We start from the raw sequence: 22,563 nt of genomic DNA on the forward strand, positions 1-22,563 counted from the left end.
GAGAGAGAGAGAGAGAGATTTTTTCAGCTGGCTTTTTTTCCCATGTAAACTAGTGTTAAAAATAGTGAACAAGAGGCTGCAACGACTAACAACAGAAGCCTTATTGCCGACCTTTGGTACCAAAATAAGCATAAGAGCTTAGTGAAGCAACCAGATTGAAACCAACAAATGAATGTCGAATCAGAAAGGTTCAACCGTCATCCTTAAGTAATTGTCTTTTTATCACAATGCCTCCCTCATACTTCTGCATAAAATTCTGTGGTTAAAGCAAATTCTAAAATATTTATAAATTCAAGCCAAAAGCAATGCACCCTCCAGAAGAGGAATTAAGGACGGCAAACACATGAACTACTACTGACATCAAGAATTTCCAGTCTATATACATGATATATATCCACCAATGTTACAGGATGTCAGAATTTTGAGTCCCAAATTGCCATTATTTCAAAACAAAGATGCATTACCTTCTTTGGGATATCATACTTAGGTTTTTTCCCCCGTACTTCAAGGGCCACACCTGCAAACCTTTGCAAACGTAAAAAAGAAACAGCAGGATTCAAGGAGCTCATTCTTCGTCTTCATCATCTTCATTTTCGTCAATCCCAACCCAACGAGTAAAAGCAAAGAGAAACTCCTTGAAGGTGACCATTCCATTTTTATCCCAGTCCATCTCTTCTGTTAAATCAACAGAGACCGGATATAGGATTTGTTAGCCAAAGAATGTATTTGGTAATTTATATAAACAGTACTGTTCGAAATAATTTTAACAATCCACAGATATATCCTTTTCATAGTTTATTAGAGATTAATACATAAAATCTCCGTGAGATTCAAAGAATTAACCACCCCTTAAGGTTTCAAAAGTGACTTTTGACCCCCTCCGTCTCTATTTCTGAGTAAACTTGGATGTGAAATTGTGATCATATGAGATAAGAATTATATGTACTCTCATACAAACATGTATGTGATTAATATATTGAAATTTGATAACTACATCAAGAAAATGATGAATATTTGACTAAAAACTGAAAATAAAGGAGTGGGGCGGTAGGGGAATGACACTAACTTTAGGGAGTAGAAGCCAATCAACACAATTTTATATGAGAGCACAAGCTACAAAGAGCATTTACCAAATCTTCTCATTGCGATTGGTCCCGAAGAACGTTCACCCGAAGTAGTCTCATTAATCGCTTGTACCATCTCACTCTTGCTAACGTATCCATCGCTGTTCTTATCCAAGAATACAAAAGCATTAACCAAAGTTTCAAAAGTTGCTTGAAGATCTGGAAAGCCCAGTTGATATTTCTATCAACCAGGTCAAGGAAAAGCACACTTGTTGAAAATCACAATCAAATAAATGACGAGCGTGCAAAAGTTAAGTAATTCATCCTCCAAGATGAACTTTATGAAAGGAAAATATTTAAAACTCCCTGAAGTTTGCAAGTGTGTCCAAGCATATGAGATATAAAAGCATGTCTCTCATTTATTTCCCTTGATGATGGCAGCTTCTTTAAAATAAGAAGATTCTCAATTCCCTTTTCCATCATCTTGTCGATATTACTAGTTATATTCAGAGACTTTAACAGTAGACCAGATTACCTTTGTCAATAACATCATTTGTTTTTAATATATACTCCGTCACTAAATGTTCCACATGTATTCGGGATTCCCTTGTATTCACTCTATCATACCTTTTAATATGTAGAAAAATCAGAATCCAAACCAGCATAGACATTAAGGACAAAATGCACAAAGAGTAACCAGAAAGAAAAAGACATGTTCATTGATGTCACTACAAGAATACACGTGAATAATACATAGGAGATAATACATATATAAGGGCAGCTGGTCGGAAAATTTGTTCATAAAAATATCCACAACTTTCATCGCAACAGGCAGATGGACTCAAACTGATATACACCAAGTATCCATCTAACAGGACAGAATCTAATTTCTACACTAGCACTGCACGGCAACAAAGGAATAACAAGAACACGCCTTTCATCTCAAACTTTTAGGGTCAGCCACATGAATCCTTTTCTTCACTTTAGCTCCTTTAAGGGACATCTCCTCCATGAAGTTAACAATTGCAAAGTCCTTTGGTTTTCACTTCCCACGTTTATTTAATTCTACCTCTAGTCATTGTCAAATCATTATGTTAGTCTAAGTGTGTAGACCCAAAGCTGCAATCGAAAAGACGAAGAAAACAGTCAGAAGACTGTGTGGTCGACCGCAGTGGCAGAGCCGGTCGACCGCGTGCACTGCAGGAGACTGAGAAGAAGTTTTCGCTCTGGCCGGTCGACCGGCGTGGTCGCTGCGGTCGACCGATATCGTGCACAAGACCCTGTAGGATTTCGTCGTTCTGACCGGTCGACCGACCTTGGCAAAGCGGTCGACCGCGACGCAGATTCGCTGTTTCCTATTTTATCTAGGAATCCTGTTCTGCTGGGGTTTGTTATAAATACCCAAACGTTTCTAGGGTTTGAAAAGAACATCAAAAAGAGAGCTTTTTGGCTGCTAAGAGAGAGAGAATCTCAGAGAGATTTACCCCTTGTTTGAGAGCTTGTATTTTCTTCTTCAATTAATAGAAAGATTGTGTGGTGTGGCTCCCGAGGACGTAGGCACGTTGCCGAACCTCGTTAAATCTGTGTGTTCATCTCCCTTACTGTTTTTTGCAAGTTAGATCTTTATTTGTGGTTTTATTCCTACTTTCCTACTTTCAACACAAGGTCCGGAAGGGCAAGGGTTCGATTGATTGTTTCGAATCCCCAACAACTGGTATCAGAGCTTCGTTCAGCAATTTGTGTGAAAGCCATGGCAGAGGAAAGCAAATCAAAGATTGAGAAGTTCGACGGATCGGATTTCGCCTACTGGAAGTCGCAGATGGAGGACTATCTGTACCAGAAGGACTTGTATCGCCCGCTTCTGGGCAAGGAAAAGGGAAAGAAGACGACGGAGTCAGATGGTGATTGGGAGGTACTGGATAGGAAGGCTCTAGGGCAAATCCGGTTGTCGCTCGCCAAATCAGTAGCCCACAATATTCTGAAGGAGAAGACGACGGTGGGGCTTATGGAAGCGCTCGCGAAGATGTACGAGCAACCGTCGGCAGCAAACAAGGTGCATCTAGTCAAAACTCTTTTCAACCTCAAGATGGCAGAAGGACGGTCCTTCACGATGCACCTCAGCGATTTCAACACGATTGTTGATCAACTTATCTCCGTGGACATCACGTTCGATGACGAAGTGCAGGCCCTTCTACTACTATCGCAGTTGCCGGATAGTTGGGCAGGTTGTGTGACGGCAATTAGCAACTCGGCGGGGAAAGAGAAGTTGAAGCTGAATGAGGTTGTTAGCATGATTCTATCCGAGGAGGTTAGAAGGAAATCGTCCGAATCAGAAGGTTCAGGTTCAGCCCTAAGTTTCGAGCAGAGAGGCAGAAGCCAGAAGAAAGGGAACCAGAACAGGAATCGGTCGAAATCAGTGAAGAAGAGGCCGAACTCGAAGGTTAGGTCTATCAAAGGGAAGTGTTGGAACTGCGGCCAGGAGGGCCATATGTCTTCGGTCTGTAAAGCACCAAAGAAGGATGCGGGTGAGCAGGAGGCTCATATCGTGCAGGATGCCTTGATCCTTGCTATGGATAGCGATTCTGATTCTTGGGTCATCGACTCAGGAGCTTCTTTCCACGCCACTGCTAATAGGAAACTACTTCAGAACTATGTAGCAGGGGACTTTGGTAAAGTATACTTGGGGGATAATGAACATTGCAATATTATTGGAAAGGACGACGTTCAGATACAGATAAAGGGCTCTAAGTGGAACTTGAAGAACGTGAGACACGTGCCGAAGCTAAAGAGGAATCTTGTTTCGGTGGGACAGCTTGGAGCAGAAGGCTACGTTTCGACATTAACCGGGGATTCGTGGAGAATCTCCAACGGTACGATGATTATTGCCCGAGGCAATAAAACAGGAACTCTCTACCTCACTTCACATGCGAGTGACACACTCGCAATTGCAGCTGGCAAGGAGAGTACAGATCTGTGGCACAATAGGCTGGGGCACATGAGCGAGAAAGGGATGAAAATTCTACATTCACAAGGAAAGCTAACCGGGATCGACACCGTGGAAGTCGGGGTTTGTGAAGACTGCATCTTTGGGAAGCAGAAGAGGGTTAGTTTCCAGAAGGGTGGAAGGCCACCTAAGGCTCAGAAGCTAGAGTTGATTCATACAGATGTATGGGGCCCAGCCAGTGTGTCTTCTTTTGGCGGTTCGAGATACTACGTCACCTTCATCGATGATCACTCGAGGAAGGTGTGGGTTTACTTCATGAAGCACAAGTCAGAGGTGTTCGAGATCTTCAAGAAGTGGAAGGCCATGGTCGAGAACGAGACAGATCTGAAGGTGAAGTGCTTAAGATCAGATAATGGTGGAGAATACGAGCTGGAGGAGTTCAAGAGGTTTTGTGCTACGAATGGGATTCGCTTAGAGAGGACTACTCCAGGGACGTCGCAGCAGAACGGCATTGCAGAGAGGATGAACAGGACCTTGACAGAGCGTGCGCGGAGCATGCGATTACATGCAGGTCTACCTAAGACATTTTGGGCGGATGCGGTGCATACGACAGCTAGGAGGTCATCTAGGGTACCCAAACCAAATCCCAAATACCTCTCGTCACTTGATTATCTACTCTTAACAGATAGCGGAGAGCCGGAGTGTTATGAAGAGGCAGTGCAAGTGAGTGAATCTCAGCAGTGGGAGCATGCGATGCAGGAGGAGATGGATTCTCTACTCACTAATGAGACATGGGAGTTAGCCCAGCTACCTGCACAGAAGAAAGCCTTGCACAATAAATGGGTCTACCGGGTCAAGCAGGAGAGTGATGGAAGCAAGAGATTCAAGGCCAGATTAGTAGTGAAAGGGTTTCAACAGCGGGAAGGAGTGGACTACACGGAGATATTTTCCCCTGTTGTGAAACTCACAACCATCAGAGTGGTGTTGAGTTTGGTAGCTGCAGAAGACCTCTTCCTTGAGCAGTTAGATGTGAAGACTGCCTTTCTTCATGGTGACTTGGATGAAGAAATCTACATGAAGCAGCCTGTTGGCTTCATTGAAGAAGGAAAGGAAGAGATGGTGTGCAAGCTCAAGAAGAGCTTATATGGTTTGAAACAGGCTCCGAGACAGTGGTATAAGAAGTTTGATAACTTCATGCAGAACAATGGCTACAGAAGATGCAATTCGGATCATTGCTGTTATTTCAAAAGGTTCGAGTCCAGCTTCATTATTTTGTTATTATATGTTGATGACATGTTGGTAGCAGGACCGTGTTTAGAAGAGATAAACAGTTTGAAGAGGCAGCTAGCAAAGGAATTTGCAATGAAGGATCTGGGTGCAGCGAAGCAGATTCTAGGGATGCGAATCAGTAGGGATGAAGCTGAAGGGACATTGAGTTTGAGCCAAGCTGAATACATTGAGAAGGTACTTCAGAGGTTCAACATGCAGAATGCTAAAGTTGTTAGCACACCCCTTGGAAGTCAGTTCAAGTTATCTGAGGAGCAATCGCCTAAGACAGATGCAGATAGAGAGCATATGAGCAGGGTGCCATATTCTTCGGCCATTGGGAGTCTCATGTACGCGATGGTTTGCACGAGGCCGGACATCGCCCATGCAGTGGGAGTTGTGAGCAGATTTGCAAGCAATCCAGGAAAGCAGCATTGGGAGGCCGTAAAGTGGATAATGCGGTACTTGAGGGGAACAACGAACAAGCCACTATGTTTCAGGAGGAAGGAGTTGGTGCTGCAGGGATACGTGGATGCGGACTTCGCCGGTGATCATGATACGAGGCGAAGCACCACGGGGTATGTTTATACCTTAGCGTCGACAGCAGTGAGCTGGGTCTCACGTCTGCAGAAGATTGTGACTTTGTCTACAACCGAGGCTGAGTATGTCGCGGTGACTGAAGCAAGCAAGGAGATGATCTGGTTGAACGGGTGCTTGGAAGAGTTGGATCTGAAGCAAGGGAGAGGAGTTCTTTATTGTGATAGCCAGAGCGCTATACATCTTGCCAAGAATCCAGTATATCATGCCAGAACGAAGCACATCGACGTTAAATACCATTTTATACGCTCGCTGATCGAGGACGGAAAGTTGCACTTAATGAAGATTTTGGGGAGTCAAAATCCGGCGGACATGTTGACGAAGGCAGTCACCATTGAGAAACTGGAGTTGTGCGCAACTTCAGTTGGCCTTCACGAGTAGAAGACGAAGGCGGAGCCACACTACGAGGATCGGCGCGATCGTCGGGATGTTGATTGAAGAAAGAATTTTTCGGGGGAAAAGATACATGCGAAGAAGGGGAGAGTTCGGGTGAGCTCATTGATGGCGCTTTGGTCTCCAAGTGGGAGATTGTTAGTCTAAGTGTGTAGACCCAAAGCTGCAATCGAAAAGACGAAGAAAACAGTCAGAAGACTGTGCGGTCGACCGCAGTGGCAGAGCCGGTCGACCGCGTGCACTGCAGGAGACTGAGAAGAAGTTTTCGCTCTGGCCGGTCGACCGGCGTGGTCGCTGCGGTCGACCGATATCGTGCACAAGACCCTGTAGGATTTCGTCGTTCTGACCGGTCGACCGACCTTGGCAAAGCGGTCGACCGCGACGCAGATTCGCTGTTTCCTATTTTATCTAGGAATCCTGTTCTGCTGGGGTTTGTTATAAATACCCAAACGTTTCTAGGGTTTGAAAAGAACATCAAAAAGAGAGCTTTTTGGCTGCTAAGAGAGAGAGAATCTCAGAGAGATTTACCCCTTGTTTGAGAGCTTGTATTTTCTTCTTCAATTAATAGAAAGATTGTGTGGTGTGGCTCCCGAGGACGTAGGCACGTTGCCGAACCTCGTTAAATCTGTGTGTTCGTCTCTTTTACTGTTTTTTACAAGGTTAGATCTTTATTTGTGGTTTATTCCTACTTTCCTACTTTCAACACAAGGTCCGGAAGGGCAAGGGTTCGATTGATTGTTTCGAATCCCCAACACATTACCTATTCATGGATGCAGTGTGTATGCCCGTATAATGCACAGCAAAGGACTTCTACTTTGCACATAATCATTGAAATCTATAGTTGTCATGACTTCGTGCGCGCGCGCGCGTGATGGGCCAAAATAATTGGCCAATGCAAGCACTATCAAGGTGTAACTCAATTTTCAAGTTGGAGTAGTATTGAGTGGAATCCTCGACTAGCCAGGACACTAATGAGAAAAGTGGACGAAAGGGAAATTTTCCAGACCACTATAAATCTACGTGTTTGAGCTTTTCTGCGGAAATATCTAAACTTGTTTCTTTATTTTTCCACATTTAATATTCATGTCTGTGTTGCAAGTTATATACTGAGATTGTGTGGTGGAAATTATTTAACTTGTTTAGAATAGTTGTTTGAGAACAATTATAAGTAAATGAGATAAAGATTAAATTTCCAAAAACTTTTCACGTCACCCTCTTCCCCTCCCCCACCCCACCGGGGGAGGGGTGGGGTGGGTGATTTTCGAATTCAACAGAGGTCAGTTATAGAAAGTATATCCTTTTCAGAAACTTTGTAACAAGATTTAGCATAATTAAAACTAAATTAAATTAAATTCTGAAATTGAATTCTACGAAGAAATTAAATTAAATTAAACAAGTAAAATTGCAGCCTTAATTAGCATTATTAAGGATACTCCTTGAACCACCGTTGAGTCAGCCGGTTCCTTGAGCAGATAAACAAGGCAGAGCAGGACAATGAACTCGTTGAACTTCATTCCCATGTCTTCATTAATATCACATACCTCAAAGAGATCATTGATCTCCTCTTCTGAAAAATCAATTTCGAGTTTCTGGAAACAATGTTTCATTTCTACTCGATCTATAGTACCATTGGAATCTTCATCTGTAAGGATATTAGAAAATTATGTTATCTATAATAAAATTAAAAGCAAAGGAAATTCTGGTGCTTATAAAAGATACACAGCTACTATTATATCTCTTTAGACATAACACAAGTTTGTTTGCCCAATGAGCTGATGTGTTCTTTATAATGCCCGGGGTTTTAGGCTTACTGAGAATGCTGATATTCACAAGGATATTTTCAGTCTACCACACACATAATGCGGGCGCTGTCACTAAGATGACAGTATATATATATATATATATATATATATATATATATATATATATATAGAGAGAGAGAAGAGAGAGAGAGAGAGAGAGAGAGAGGGACACACACACACCATGCTAACTGACATAAATTATATATAATATAGTTATATATATATATATATATATATATATATATATATATATATATAGAGAGAGAGAGAGAGAGAGAGAGAGAGAGAGAGAGGGACACACACACACCATGCTAACTGGACTCCACTAGTAAAAGGTGGGACTATAGGGCTAGCACCATGAAAATTCTAAAAGAACCACTCTCTATAGTCAGCTAGTGAACAAAAAGTTCAGAAACAGAATTTTATGAAATGGAACAAACATCAGCAAGTGGAAAGATGAATTTGATGATTATGAGCTGGCTAATTCTGGAAATGCTCTTCTTAGATAGTGAAATGAGCCCATGCTGCTAATATACCATACCATTATTCACATAAGCAAAGGAAACACCAAAGAGAAATAACTTTCTAGGAAAGAATGTCAAATTCAAGACATAGGAATTTAAGCACAAAAGACCAATGAGAACATTTAGCTGAAAACAAATAGAAGGATTTTACAATTCTGTTTTGAGCAAAAGGTGCAGTAGGTCAACGTATCAAACAGAAAATGTACGCTATATAAGATTACAAGAGAAGGCAATTGTATTGGACAACATCAAGAACCTATTATATGAATAATAAAAAATGTTTGATGTCCGGAGAATTTTAAACTAATCAGCGACAGTGGATAATCCTATGTGACAACTTTATGAATTCTTTACTCGTAAAATAATGAGAATATAAATTGATTATATTTCCCTTCTTTGTTTTCCTAGTTTTCCCATAGATGTGCAACAGAATGGAAAAATCGATGAGATTTGAATAAATGCTGGATGCGATCTACTTACCAAATTCCTCAAAGATGGTTTTGCACTTTCTTAAGCTCTCATCGATTTTTGGAAATTTCATAATGATGCTGTTGAATGATTTCATGGAAGTCCCCTTCAATGACCTTTTTTTCATTGCTTCAACCATCTTTAACTCAAGCTTTGACACTGGCGAGCTTTGCTTATTTGAATCACTTCTTCCAAGTATACCACCCATTTCAGTGAGCTGAGAAAAATGATATGCAGGATATAGGCCACTTATTTACCTACAAAATGGAGATAAATTGGGATTTTCAGTGACGAGATTACTACCTCAACTAGTAAGTTACACAGGATAGAGGAATAATTGCTAAACGGGACATGGGGCCTTGAGTTCACTAGTAATGTGTGCACTATGGCCAATAAGTAAGCATGATGATGAAACTGCGAACATATACAGAAGATTCCCTCCATTTAGCTTATATCTTTCTTATATACATTAAAAACCTCTTGAGTATACTCTTGCTAATTACATGAAGATAAAGACAAGAGGAAGTAGGTGTTTTGATCTGTTACTCTTTTCACATATGAACACCAAGAGAAATGATGACACAAACAAACTACACCCCAAGAACTCTCCACAGCTCGAGTCTCAGACAAATTCCATTAAAAATGATAAAAGATGAAGCAATGGCATATTGTCACTTAATAGGGAATCCATTAACCTGCTAGATGAAAGTCATGTTTCTCAGGTTCCCAAATTCATAATCTGCTTTAAGATCTCAAATTTGATGCTTTCTGGATTGTATTTGCCTAATTTAGTTTCAAAGGAGAAGGAAAATACCACAACATTTAGCTGAGAGCTTCAGCTATCTAAATTCCTAAATTTCATATAGAGAATAAATAATAGATTATAACTTAGATTCGGCAGAAAAAAGATTATAATAGTAACAATCAGAAACTCAAAGATCACTAACAAGAGACATAGAACATTATACAAACATCAAACTTCGCAGATGAATTCATTTCAATGATCATGCAAACCCAAACATGAGAGGGAAATAAAAGCCCAAATCAAATGACAAAAGCCCATAAAAGTTTTTGATAGGTTCAAGGTCATTAAACCAAAAGGCATTAGATATTAGATTGGTCCTTACCCAATTTCTCACATTTACGCCATCAAAATCTCATACGGCTGACCAAGAGGAAAAAAAAAAGCTTATAAAATTGGAAAATAATCAAAGAAACAGAACAACATAACAAAGACCCAGATAAATTACGACAGATCCGAACGCAATTACAGCAAAAAGATTAGAACTTGCCTTTGGTTCAGGATTGCATCAAAGCAGAGCCAACAAAATAAGGAAGGAGAGAGTTTGGCAGGATGAAATTGCTTTTGGTCTGAAGAAGACGGAGTTACTGGTAAAATTGGGGAAAGCTCTTTTCTAATGGGTAAATTTCACATAACCCCCTAACCTTGGGATTATATGAACGAAACCATAGTGAACTTTAAAAATTGGACAAAATAACTAACTCATAAAGTATTCGCAAGCTTTCAAATTCTCTCCTAAAGGATCGATTTATATGTTTTGCTTTTCAAACAATACATGTCGTTTCAGTGTGTCGTTTTATGAATCTAGAGTCAAATATTTAACATATCAATAATGTCGTAATTTTTTTTTGTACTAGTTGAGATGCATGTGTAATGTACGTGGTTGAATATCAAGAGTTAAGATGCACGTGTAATGCACGTGGTTGAATATCATAATTATTTAAATTGATAAAAATAGATTAAAAATAAAAAATAAAACAACGTTTTTTTTGTGAGATTGATCATCAACTCAATAATCTCTCTCTCAAATAAAATATTGTCATTGTTTTCTTCAACCCAGACTGTAGCCACGTGATCTACTATTTGTGAGTTATAAACACATTAATCTAGTACAACATCTCTATTTATTAGTATCTTAAAGTCTTCAATATTGGATTAAATCTAATTATGAGCATATATGTTACATTAGTGTATAATGTTATCCTTAAGGTTAACCCGCATAAAGTGATCAATAAATTTAGATTAATGGATATTTAAATAAATCATGAGCTAAATGTGTGGATACCAAGTTGTAATTATAATTTAATGATGGGCCAAATTATAAAAGAACAACAACTATAAATAAGGGGTTATGGTCCCTAATCTAGGGTTACATTCTCTATTCTCTTAATCCTCATCTACTCAAGATTAGAAGATCAAACCCTAATTCAGATCCGTACAAATTCTTCCTGGATTCAGGTATTGCTTCCGCTCATTGTTATGTTTATTCTCTTTGAATTAATCATGGTTTTATGGATTAGATCTGTATTGCTTCCGCTCATTGTTATGTTTATTCTCTTTGAATTAATCATGGTTTTATGGATTAGATCTCAGTTTTAGATCTAACAAGTGGTATCTCTTTGAATTAATCATGGTTTTATGGATTAGATCTCAGTTTTAGATCTAACAAGTGGTATCAGAGCCACAGTGTTTAATTCTTTGAGATTTATGGTTAAGATTAAGAATTTGAGGTTTTTTGATCTTAATTTGGCTTGATTAAGATCAGATGCACGTTTGGATCTGTGCAAATATGATCTGTAGGATATATTTTTTTTTTGTTTGATTTTCTCTTTCGGCTGTTGAATCTGGATCAAACTCTTGATCCAAATTGTGAGAAAATCATCAATTTCATGAATTAGGGATCAACTCATTGAACAAAATTGTGTGCAATCAAGTTCATAATTGTCAAAAATTGAAATTTGGATTAAGTCATCGTTCACTTAAGTCCTCGCCAGCGATGTTCGCTGGCGACCCCACTATCAAAGGAAGACAATGGCGGTGGCATCAGGAAGCCCTATGGTTTCAAAACTAGGGGTGAGCACGGTTCGGTTCGGGTCGGTTTTTACCAAAATTTGAACAACCAAACCGAACCACCTATAATTCAAAACCAAACCGAACCGTTACAAATCGGTTCGGTGCGGTTCGGTTCGGTTTGTTCGGTTCTAACTTTCATCAAGTATAACAATTAAATGCACAAATATTGCTTGTCCCAAGAGATAATTTGTATATATTTGTTTTCGTATGCGCCCAAATGCAAATCATTTGAGCCACGGCTAAGATACTTAAGCGTCGTGCACACTTGAATCAACAACTAACCCAAGGGACAACATACACAGAAGTGCTGAATTGAGTGATTAAATGGGGAAAATCCAACTCAAAGGGCACTAACATACTCCAACAAGAAGCGCCCATTCCACCTACTTCATGTTCAATTCAAAGACAACAACAGAGGAAATTGAAGAAAAATTAATACTACGTACCTTGAGAGTAAGGGCCGGGGTCTTGGAAGAAGAGAGAGAGCGAGAGAGAGGGATTGAGGCCGAGCGAAATGGGAAATTGGGAATGAGTAGCGGCGGCTGGGATTTGGGAATGAGAGGAAATGAAGTTAGGGTTGAGGGTTTGGGACGGGTCGGGTAAACGCGAACGGATTTGAAAGTTTTGGGAATATATTCGGTCGGTTCGGGTCGGGTCGGTTTGAAAAGTTATCAACCCGATCCGAACCGCCTTACTCTTAAAACTGCTTTTTTCGGGTCGGTTCGGATCGGTTCGGTCGGTTTTTTCGGTTTGAACCGAACCATGCTCAGCCCTATTCAAAACCCTAGGGTGCGGGAGCTTAAGCGGCAGCGGCGACGGTTCAGAACGAAATCCTAAAGGGGTGTTCGTGCAGGAAATCGTGCGAGAAAACTTGTGGAAAATTAGGGCAAAAGGAGGAAGTTACCTCAATTTTAGGCGACCTTTAGGGCTTGAAAGTTTCAGCGAACTTCGGTTCGATCTCAAACGAACCCTGCGTTCGTCTCAAGTTGAACCCCACGTTCATTCTCAAGCAAGCCTCGTGCTTAGTCAAACGAACCCCGCGTTCGTTCTCAAACGAACCATGCGTTCGTTCTCAAATGAACCCTGCGTTCGTTCTCAGGTGAGCCTCGTGCTCAATTCAAACGAACCTCGCATTTGTTCTCTGTGGTTTTATTATTTTTCCGTCAGGTGAAAGAAAGCTTTGCCTGCAGCTTTCTCATTTGAGTTAGGGCACAAGTTTCAAACCCACTTAAGATGTTTACCTGGGTTGAGTTATCACAGGCCCATGTAAGATGTTTTTTTTTCCAGTGCCTTTTTCCTTGTAGGCCTATAAAACACTTGTTTGAGCCTTTAATGAGGTGCTGGAAAAGTCAGTAAGGCTATGAACATGTGATTTCAACCAACTAAAGCCAATTTAATTATTGGGTTGAGAGATAACAGTCTAAGCCCACTTAAAGCCATTCGGTTATGGGCCTAAAATTATTTAAGAATGGTTTAATTGGATATACCAATTAAAACATATTTTGGTGGGCCTTATTAAGTTATGGGCCCAATTTTTTAGTGTGCTTAATTTAATTAATTAAGCTATGAGACCCTTAATTAAGTTTTTTAGAAATTCAGTTAATTTGAATTAAATTATTTAATTTGAATTAAATTTGGTAGTTAATCAATTATTTAATTTAAATAATATGACACTAAGGTATTATAGTTGTCTCTCATTCTAAATGATTAATTGAAACAAGAAGTTGCCAAAGTAGCATCTCTTGTGTAGATTGTTCATGAGGGATGTTAGATGTTTGTGTGTGTGTTTTCGTGTAAATATTAAATCGGCTCAAAGGAAGGTTAATACTTATTTAGACTGCATACACATCTGTGATGATAAACGTGTGATAATTATTAGGTTTACAAGTAAATAATGAATCGATCCAAAGATAGTTTCATTATTTGACATGAGTTATTGTTAATGTTTGATTATTGCAACAAGGTTACAAATTAATATTATTGTCCAAAGACTTGATATTAATATTGTGCCGGATATCTTGAGATGAGATTTGTTATTATTTAAATTTTATTGATTACTAATTAGAGTTAATAATGTGAGTATCTTTTATTTATTTCAGCTAATGCATCTGTTGCAACAATTTCTGCTAGCATCAACTCAATCCCCATGCTCAATGTGACTAATTTTAAGGTTTGGAAAGAGAACATATTAATTATTCTTGGCTGCATGGATCTAGACTTTGCATTAAGAACTGAACAATCCCAACCTCTCAATGCGGATAGCACTTCTGATGCAAAGGAGTATAAGAAATGGGAGCATTCAAATCGCATGAGTCTCATGATCATTAAACGCGTCGTTCCGAAAGCCTTCAGGGGCATAGAATCCGAAGGGATTACTAAGGCTAAAGATTTCCTTGCTGAAATTGAGAAACGTTTTGCGAAAAACGATAAGGTAGAAACAAGCACGCTTTTAGCTCGTTTGATTTCGATGAAGTATAAGAGCAAAGAAAATATCAGGGAGTACATTATGGAAATGTCTCATATTGCTTCAAAACTTAAGGCACTCAAAATCGATCTCTGTGATGAGTTACTAGTGCATCTGGTTTTATTGTCTCTTTCTGCATAATTCAATTAGTTTAAGGTCAGTTATAACTGCCAAAAGGAGAAATGGACTCTGAATGAGCTCATTTTATACTGTGTGCAAGAAGAAGATGGGTTGAAGCAAGATAAGATTAAAAGTGCTCATTTGGCCTATGCCTCTAAAGATAAGGACAAGAAAAGAAAGAATGATAATGATGCTGCTAAGGGTCCTGTTCAGAAGAAACAACAAAAGGATGGTTATGGTTGTTTCTTCTGCAACAAGTCTGGACATGTAAAGAAGGACTGTACTAAATATCACGTCTGGCGTGCTAAGAAGGGTACATTTCTTACTTTGGCCTATTCTGAGGTTAATTTAGCTTCAGTACCTAGAAACACTTGGTGGTTAGACTTTAGTGCCACTACTTACATAAGTGTTTCTATGCAGGGTAGCCGGGGCTACTGAAAGCCAAGTGATGTTAAAAGATACATCTTTGTGGGCGATGGACAATCGGTAGATGTGGAAGCAATTGGGCATTTTAGGTTGCTATTAGGAACTGATTCATATTTGGATTTAAAAGATACTTTTGTAGTACCATCTTTTAGACGGAATTTGATTTTAGTTTCTGTATTGGACAAATCATGTTATTCTTGTTCATTTGGAAACAATCAATTCAGTTTATCTTTTAATTCAATTGTTACGAGAACTGGTTACTTGAGTACTTATGACAGCCTATATTTGCTTGATACAATTGCTTCTTATATTGAATCCTTGCATGTGGAATCACATGGTACTAAGCGTAAATTAAATAAGGAAAATTCGGCGGCATTATGGCATAAACGCTTGGGTCATATCTCAAAAGGTAGAGTTGAGCGTCTTGTGTCTGATGACATTTTGGATTCTCTTGATTTTTTGGATTTTGACGTTTGTGTTGAATGTATCAAAGGAAAACAGACTAAAATTAAGAGATTAGGTGCCAACAGATCTTCGGATGTCTTAGAATTGATACATACAGATATTTGAGAGTCATTCCCTATGGCATCTTGGAATGGTCAATAATATTTTATATCATTCATAGACGCTTACTCACGTTATGGGTACCTATATCTCATTCATGAGAAATCTGAGTCTCTGGAGATGTTCAAAGCTTTTAAAGCTGAAGTTGAGAATCAACTCAATAAAAGGATTAAAACCGTTAGATATGATCGTGGTGGAGAGTACTACGACAGATATGATGGTTCAGGTTAACAACGTTCAGGACCATTTGCTAGATACCTAGAAGAAGAAGAATACGGTATCGTCCTATAATACACCATGCCGGGTTCACCTAGCATGAATGGTGTAGCAGAAAGACGAAACAGGACTCTTAAGGATATGGTAAGAAGTATGATTGCTCATTCTTCTTTACCAAGTAAAACAGTTGCTAAAATACCTTATGAGCTTTGGACTGGTCGAAAGCCTAGTTTAAAGCACTTACATATTTGGGGATGTCCAGCTGAGGCAATGCCTTATAGGCCAAATGAAAAGAAATTGGACTCCAAAAAGTTAACATCTACTTTATTGGGTATTTTGAACGTTCTAGGGGCTATAATTTTTATGATCTCACACTTAGGAATATTTTTGAGATGGGAACAACAACATTCTTTGAGGATGTTGAGTTTAGAGGTAGAAATAATGTTAGAGACATTGCTTTTAAGGAGGAATTGGCTTCAGATCCAATCCATACAGTTACTCTTGACAATATTCAGGTTCATATACCTGTTATTGATCAAGAAGTAAATCCGGAACCTCAAGAAGATAATGTTGAACAACTCCTTGTTCCAGAAGAACAAACTCAACAAACTCAAGAACCAGTGCCATTACGGATATCTACGAGAGAAAAGAGAAATGCCATTCTGGACGATTATATTGTATTTCTCCAAGAACATGAGAAAAATAATGGAATGATGGAAAATGATCCAATCAACTTCCTTCAAGCCATAAAAAGTTCTAACTCTCAAAAGTGGATTAATGCCATGAATGAAGAGTACAAGTCTATGCAAGACAATAAAGTTTGTAAACTTGTCCCATTACCAGAAGGTACAAAACCAATTGGTTGTAAATGGATATTTAAAACCAAGCGTGATATAAATGGTAATGTGGAGAGGTATAAGGCACGTCTTGTAGCTAAAGGCTATACTCAAAAGGAATGCATTGATTATACAGAGACTTTCTCTCCGGTAGCTAAAGGCTATACTCAAAAGGAATGCATTGATTATACAGAGACTTTCTCTCCGGTTTCATCGAAAAACTCATTCAGAAATCATGGCACTTGTTGCTCATTATGATCTTGAATTATATCAGATGGATGTTAAGACTATGTTTCTCAATGGAGACATTGATGAAATAATCTATATGGTGCAACTAGAAAACTTTGTGTCAGGAGATCCAAAGAATATGGTTTGCAAATTAAGAAAATACATCTATGGACTCAAGCAAGCTCCTTATTAATGGTATCATAAGTTTCAACAAATAATTATCTCATTCGGTTTTGAGATGAATGTTGTTGATGACTGTGTATATCACAAGTTCAGTGGGAGTAAGTATAGTTTTCTGATTTTATATGTCGATGACATATTGCTTGCCACTAATGATAAATGCATGTTGCACGAAACCAAGAGATTTCTATCAAAGAATTTTGAAATAAAAGATCTTAGGGACGCCTCTTTTATATTAGGAATTCAGATACATCGAGATCATTCTCGCGGTATACTTGGACTATCACAAAAGAGCTATATCGATAAAGTACTCAAAAGGTTTGGCATGCAAGATTGCAGACCAGATGACACCACTGTTGCTAAAGGAGACAAGTTTATTCTAAATCAGTACCCTAAAGGTAACCTTGAAATTCAGGAAATGCAGAAGATTACTTATGCTTCGGCTGTAGGAAGTCTAATGTATGCTCAGGTGTGTACGTGTCCGGATATTGCGTACATTGTTAGGATGTTAGGCAGATACTTAAGCAACCCTGGTATGAATCATTGGATAGCAGTTAAAAGGGTTATAAGGTATCTTCAGAAAATAAAAGATTATATGCTCACATACAGAAAATCAGAACAGTTGGAGGTCATTGGGTATTCTGATTCTGATTTTGCTAGATACCAAGATAGCAAAAAATCTACATCAGGCTACATTTATATGTTAGCAGGAGGAGCTATATCATGGAAAAGTATTAAACAGACATTCGTAGCTTCCTCCACTATGACAACAGAGTTTGTAGCTTGCTACGAGACATCAAATCATGGAATATGGTTGCAAAATTTTATCACTGGACTGCACATTTTAGAAAATATTAAAAGACCATTAATGTTATTTTGTGATAATAAATCTGTAGTTATGTATTCCAATAAACAGGAGCTCAACTAAGTCAAAACATATTGATATTAGGTTCCTATTTGTGAAAGAAATGGTACAGAGTGGATAAATATCCATAGAACACATTGGGACAAACTCCATGATAGCAGATCCTCTTACTAAAGAATTGCCACCAAAGGTCTTTCATGAGCACACTGCTCATATGGGTGTGGTGTTATTCGAGCACATCATGATTTAGTGGGAGTTTGTAATTTTCTGGTACTTTGTGTTTGGGTGTATTGTCTGATCAGAATAAACTATTCAGTTAAGACACTCTGTTTTATTATGTTTAGTTTTGACCTCACTAAAGTTTAAGTTAGGACTAGCTAAAAATAGACATATACTGATCACATTACATGTAATTTTTATGCTGCACATCCATGATTGATCTATGTCATTTAATTGTATTGGTATATGTGACCATTGATGGGTTTAGTCACGATAAATGTGATGAAGGCCGCTTTGATCCTATATTGATATTGTCAATGGACGAGAATGTTTGGAAATACCCTTATTTGTGATAGCAATTTCTGAGCTCATAAGGTTGTACACATTTTTTATGAAACATATAGTGTCCAAGTTGGATATTGTTGGATTAAATCTAATTATGGGCATATATGTTATATTAGTGTATAATGCTATCCTTAAGGTTAACCCACATAAAGTGATCAATAAATTTGGGTTAATGGATATTTAAATAAATCATGGGCTAAATGTGCAGATACCAGATTGTAATTATAATTTGATGATGAGCCAAATTATAAAAGAACAATAACTACAAATAAGGGGTTATGGTCCCTAATATAGGGTTACATTCTCTATTCTCTTAATCTCCATCTAAAGAGATTCAAAAGGAGAGACCCTCAAGATTAGAATATCAAACTCTAATTCAGATCCGTGCAAATTCTTCATGGATTCAGGTATTGTTTCTGCTCACTGTTGTATTTTATTCTCTTTGAATTAATCATGGTTTTATGGATTAGATCTCAGTTTTAGATCTAACATTCAAAAGATGGGTGATCATTCAATTCGCAAAGGAACTTTGCATATGAATTTACTTGCAATACGTCCATTAAACTTTTAGTTGTGGTTTGACTCATATTCACGTTAACTTTTAGTAGATGTTTCACTCATATTTATATTATATAATATTCTCATTCAATTTTATAGCCCATTCTCTGTATCATAGAAGTAAAACTGAAAGTATGAAGAATTATTTTCTTCTGAAATTAGAAAAAAAGATTATGATATATTTCACCATGTGCTCTAAATATAAATTTTTTTTCCTTTGATGTAAGGTTCCTATCAAATCTTACCCCAAATGACGTGAATAAAAAATACTATTATAACTCACTTGCCTAGGGTATTGTATTATATATAGGATTCATAACTCATCTGGAATATCCATATCTTCTAAGTGGATTTTGTTGTTGTGAGAGCAACATGTTAGAGACTCGTATTCAAACTTTTTGGCTCTATAAAAGACACAAGATTTTGGAGTGTATAACTTATATATTGTAAAGAACATATCGATTCATGAAGAATTTTTCCTAATAATGATATTATTACAACGATGTTACTATTCAATATTAATTCAATTTTATTATATAAGATTATATGATCCTTTTTAATAAATTATAAAGTATATATGGGGAAACCTCGATACTTATAGCCAATAGTTGGGCTCCATAAAATATGTTAATTTTATTTTGTAGTTTGCTATTTGTAGTACTGTTGGCAATACCATTATATTTCCTCTTTATCTTATTATTCACACTTTTTTTATATAAGTTCTCTTTTGCTAATCATTCAATTGGCTATATTTAGTTTTTATAATATCAGAGGTTAGAATATTCTCTTCTATTTAAAAAGTGTTGATATGGTTTTCTTAAAAAAGATATACACATAGAGCAATAGTATATACTTCAGTGCAACTTAAACATTGGCTTGAAGCCATTTAGAGTTGGGCCATTTCTATGATAGAATGGTGATATAGTGATTACACAGTCTAAAAGTCAAAGAAGAAATTTCTACAAAGGAAAAGTAATTTAATATGTCAAATTGAGAACTAATTTATAAAATATACATGAGCAGTGCAGATAGCTATAGAAAGTAAGGTATATATATTCATAAAAATTCCATAGCGAGTGACCAACTACAATCATCCTAATTTAAGCATAAATAATTATTATTTTAGTTACTAATTTGATACACGTAACAATGGAATAAATCTCCAGTAAAAAATAAGAATTAAGATTGTATTATGCAGTAGGTAAATAAATAAATGTTATTAGAGTTCCTCTTTATATTAAATTTAAAAGTAATAATTTAAATTATTAAGTACCAAATGTTAGCTCATGTGAGAAAGTAAAGTAATCTACGGTCTATATACATATATAGTCAATCAATCAAACATATTAAAATTATGATTACCACAGTCAAAATTATTGTCCATCCAAAACTGAGCTTGGAGCCAGTCCACTAACTTCTTGTCAATCTGGATTGCCTTGGCGTGAACATAGTCAGAAATAGGAGGTTTTGTTCCGAAAACTGCATTAGCTATTGTCATCACACCTGGGTTTTGGCTACCAAGTCCTGCTGCAATCGCGATAGCACTTGTGTAACCAGTGTTAAACTGAAAGTGAGCGAGTCCCCGAGGGAACACAAACACATCACCCTTGTTGAAGACTTCAGTGAAGAGTTTGTTATCGGGGTTTGATGTCACAAATCCGACATAGAGCGTTCCTTCTAGCACTGTTAGGATCTCGGTTGCACGTGGATGAGTGTCTGGCGGGTTGAGCCCCGTAGGGTGCAAAATCAAGTCGTGCCAAGGAGACGCCGAGAGTATTGAGGCCTGGTATAAGTTAGCTGCACTGACCAGCGTTACTTTTGATCCCAGACGGTTGATGCTTTTCCATCTAAGTTGGGTTGGTTTTCACTTTAACCACTCTTTTCTTTGGTCATTGAACTTAACCCCACTTGCTTCAGAAATTCACTCATCACGTTCAGAGATGGCGGCTTTTTTCACAAGGGAAAATCCACTTGCCTCATGGCATTGTTTATTTTAATCCCTTTGAGTAATAAAGCCTTACCTCATTTTCTTTTCTTAAACCTGTAGTCGGGTAGCCGTCGGATTGTTATTTTTCAGAACAATAAAAACTTTCCAACGTAACTTTGAAATTGTCATTGTCTCTTAAAGAAGCACCTCCTAAGATATTTTCTTTGTTTGTTAGGTTTTTTGAGGCAGTTAATTATGTCTTTTGAAGCAGTCTTCATTGCTTTCAACATATAGTAGTGGACTCGTTAAGGGCCCGTTTGGATAATGGAAGTATTGGAAATAGGAAATAGGTTGCGAAAGTAACTTCCAAATCTATGAAGTAGGAAATAACGGAAGTAGCATCTTTTTTGTTTGTTTTATATATTTTTAGAAGTAATGGAAGTAGAACTTCTTTCTCTTCATTTACTTTTTTTGTTTGGATAGCATTTGAAAATATTACTAGGAAGTAATTAATACATGTTGATTTCATTTACTTTTTACGCTAGAAATGATTTGTATATCGAAAGATTGCAGTTCAAAACACTTGGATAACTTATTAATTTCAGGACGTCAACGTCAAAACAAAAAAGGATACTTCAGGCATGATAAGTGCCAAGACACTCATGGCGGAAAAAATGTCTAGAACACATACAACCAAGATGCATAACAGTAAACTTGAGCGTTCACAATCCGAGAAAAATAATAAGAAGAAAAGCAAGAATTAGTGTAATGAACTTCCACACCATCATATCAGCAACCTGCTGAAAGATCTTCAGTGACCAATGACTTAGCTTCGTCTATGATACAATTTTACCATGACAATTATCCATATGAAGGTCAAGCTGACTCTGAACTCGACTCCTGTCCTCTACCGGGAAATATTACTCATACGAAGAAAATTCATCTTGATGACGAGCTTTCTAAAAAGTATCGTGTGCTTCAAAAGGCTCTGGGTGATGCAACCAAGGTTTTCCTCAGTCAGAAGCTCTTAGATTCAAATTAAATGAGCTTATCCGCAACAGAGCGTTCCAATCCAAAGAGTTCATGGATGCATTAGAGATCCTAAGTTCAAACAAGGAGTTACTTGTGAACCTTATTCAAGACCAAAATTTGACCCTACTGAGACACATTCAAGATATTCAGCATGCTCTTGGTAGTGAACTTTTAGAAGGGACGAGTAGTTCCGAGAAAATTGAGGATTCTGTAAGTAGTGACTTATTTCCAAAACAAAACCATCATAAATTTTTCAGGAAGAAGGATAAACTCAAGAGAAGTGATATTTCTCAGGATAGAAGCCAAATAGTTCTTTTGGAGCCAAGTCCAGTAAAAGTTGAGAATGATTCAGTAACTCAAATTCTTTAAGTTCTTCACCTCTTTCACATCATTGCTTGAAACAAGAAGAAGGTTTAAGAGCTAAGCCATGTTTTTATATTAAAGGAATCAATAGAGGGTGGGGACGTGTCATGGGTGAGAAGAAAAAGGAGAATCATCCAATTTCCATGGACAAACTACTGGATAAAATTTCATATGGGTTTAAAGATTCAGGCGATACTCTAAGTTGAGGGAAGAGTCAGGCCAGGGGTTTAACGATCGAGCTCACCGAAGAAGGATGGACGCCTTTTGCCGCGACGACGGCGGGGACT

At 37.9% G+C, this 22,563-nt stretch overlaps 2 protein-coding genes across 3 annotated transcripts; both read right to left on the reverse strand.

Annotated features, from left to right (window-relative positions):
• On the reverse strand, positions 263 to 10,512 carry LOC109841307 (probable calcium-binding protein CML21). 2 transcript variants are annotated; one of them, XM_020410236.1, is made up of 6 exons: positions 10,351 to 10,512; positions 10,186 to 10,223; positions 9,071 to 9,315; positions 7,698 to 7,906; positions 1,131 to 1,305; positions 263 to 675 (listed from the first exon to the last, which is right to left on the reverse strand). In XM_020410236.1, exons 3-6 carry the CDS (start codon positions 9,264 to 9,266, stop codon positions 566 to 568), a joined length of 690 nt encoding a protein of 229 aa, XP_020265825.1. In that variant the 5' UTR covers positions 9,267 to 9,315; positions 10,186 to 10,223; positions 10,351 to 10,512; the 3' UTR covers positions 263 to 565. The 2 variants fall into 2 exon arrangements, with proteins under 2 accessions (XP_020265825.1, XP_020265824.1); XM_020410235.1 differs by lacking the exon at positions 10,186 to 10,223 and having other exon boundaries at positions 10,351 to 10,510.
• LOC109841657 (germin-like protein 8-11) lies at positions 17,795 to 20,980 on the reverse strand. Its single transcript, XM_020410605.1, is given in 5 exon segments — positions 17,795 to 17,802; positions 20,317 to 20,692; positions 20,694 to 20,744; positions 20,747 to 20,801; positions 20,976 to 20,980. Coding segments are annotated over 5 exon segments (495 nt in total).

Source organism: Asparagus officinalis, chromosome 5, assembly GCF_001876935.1.
Source record: "Asparagus officinalis chromosome 5, Aspof.V1, whole genome shotgun sequence".
NCBI lineage: Eukaryota > Viridiplantae > Streptophyta > Magnoliopsida > Asparagales > Asparagaceae > Asparagus > Asparagus officinalis.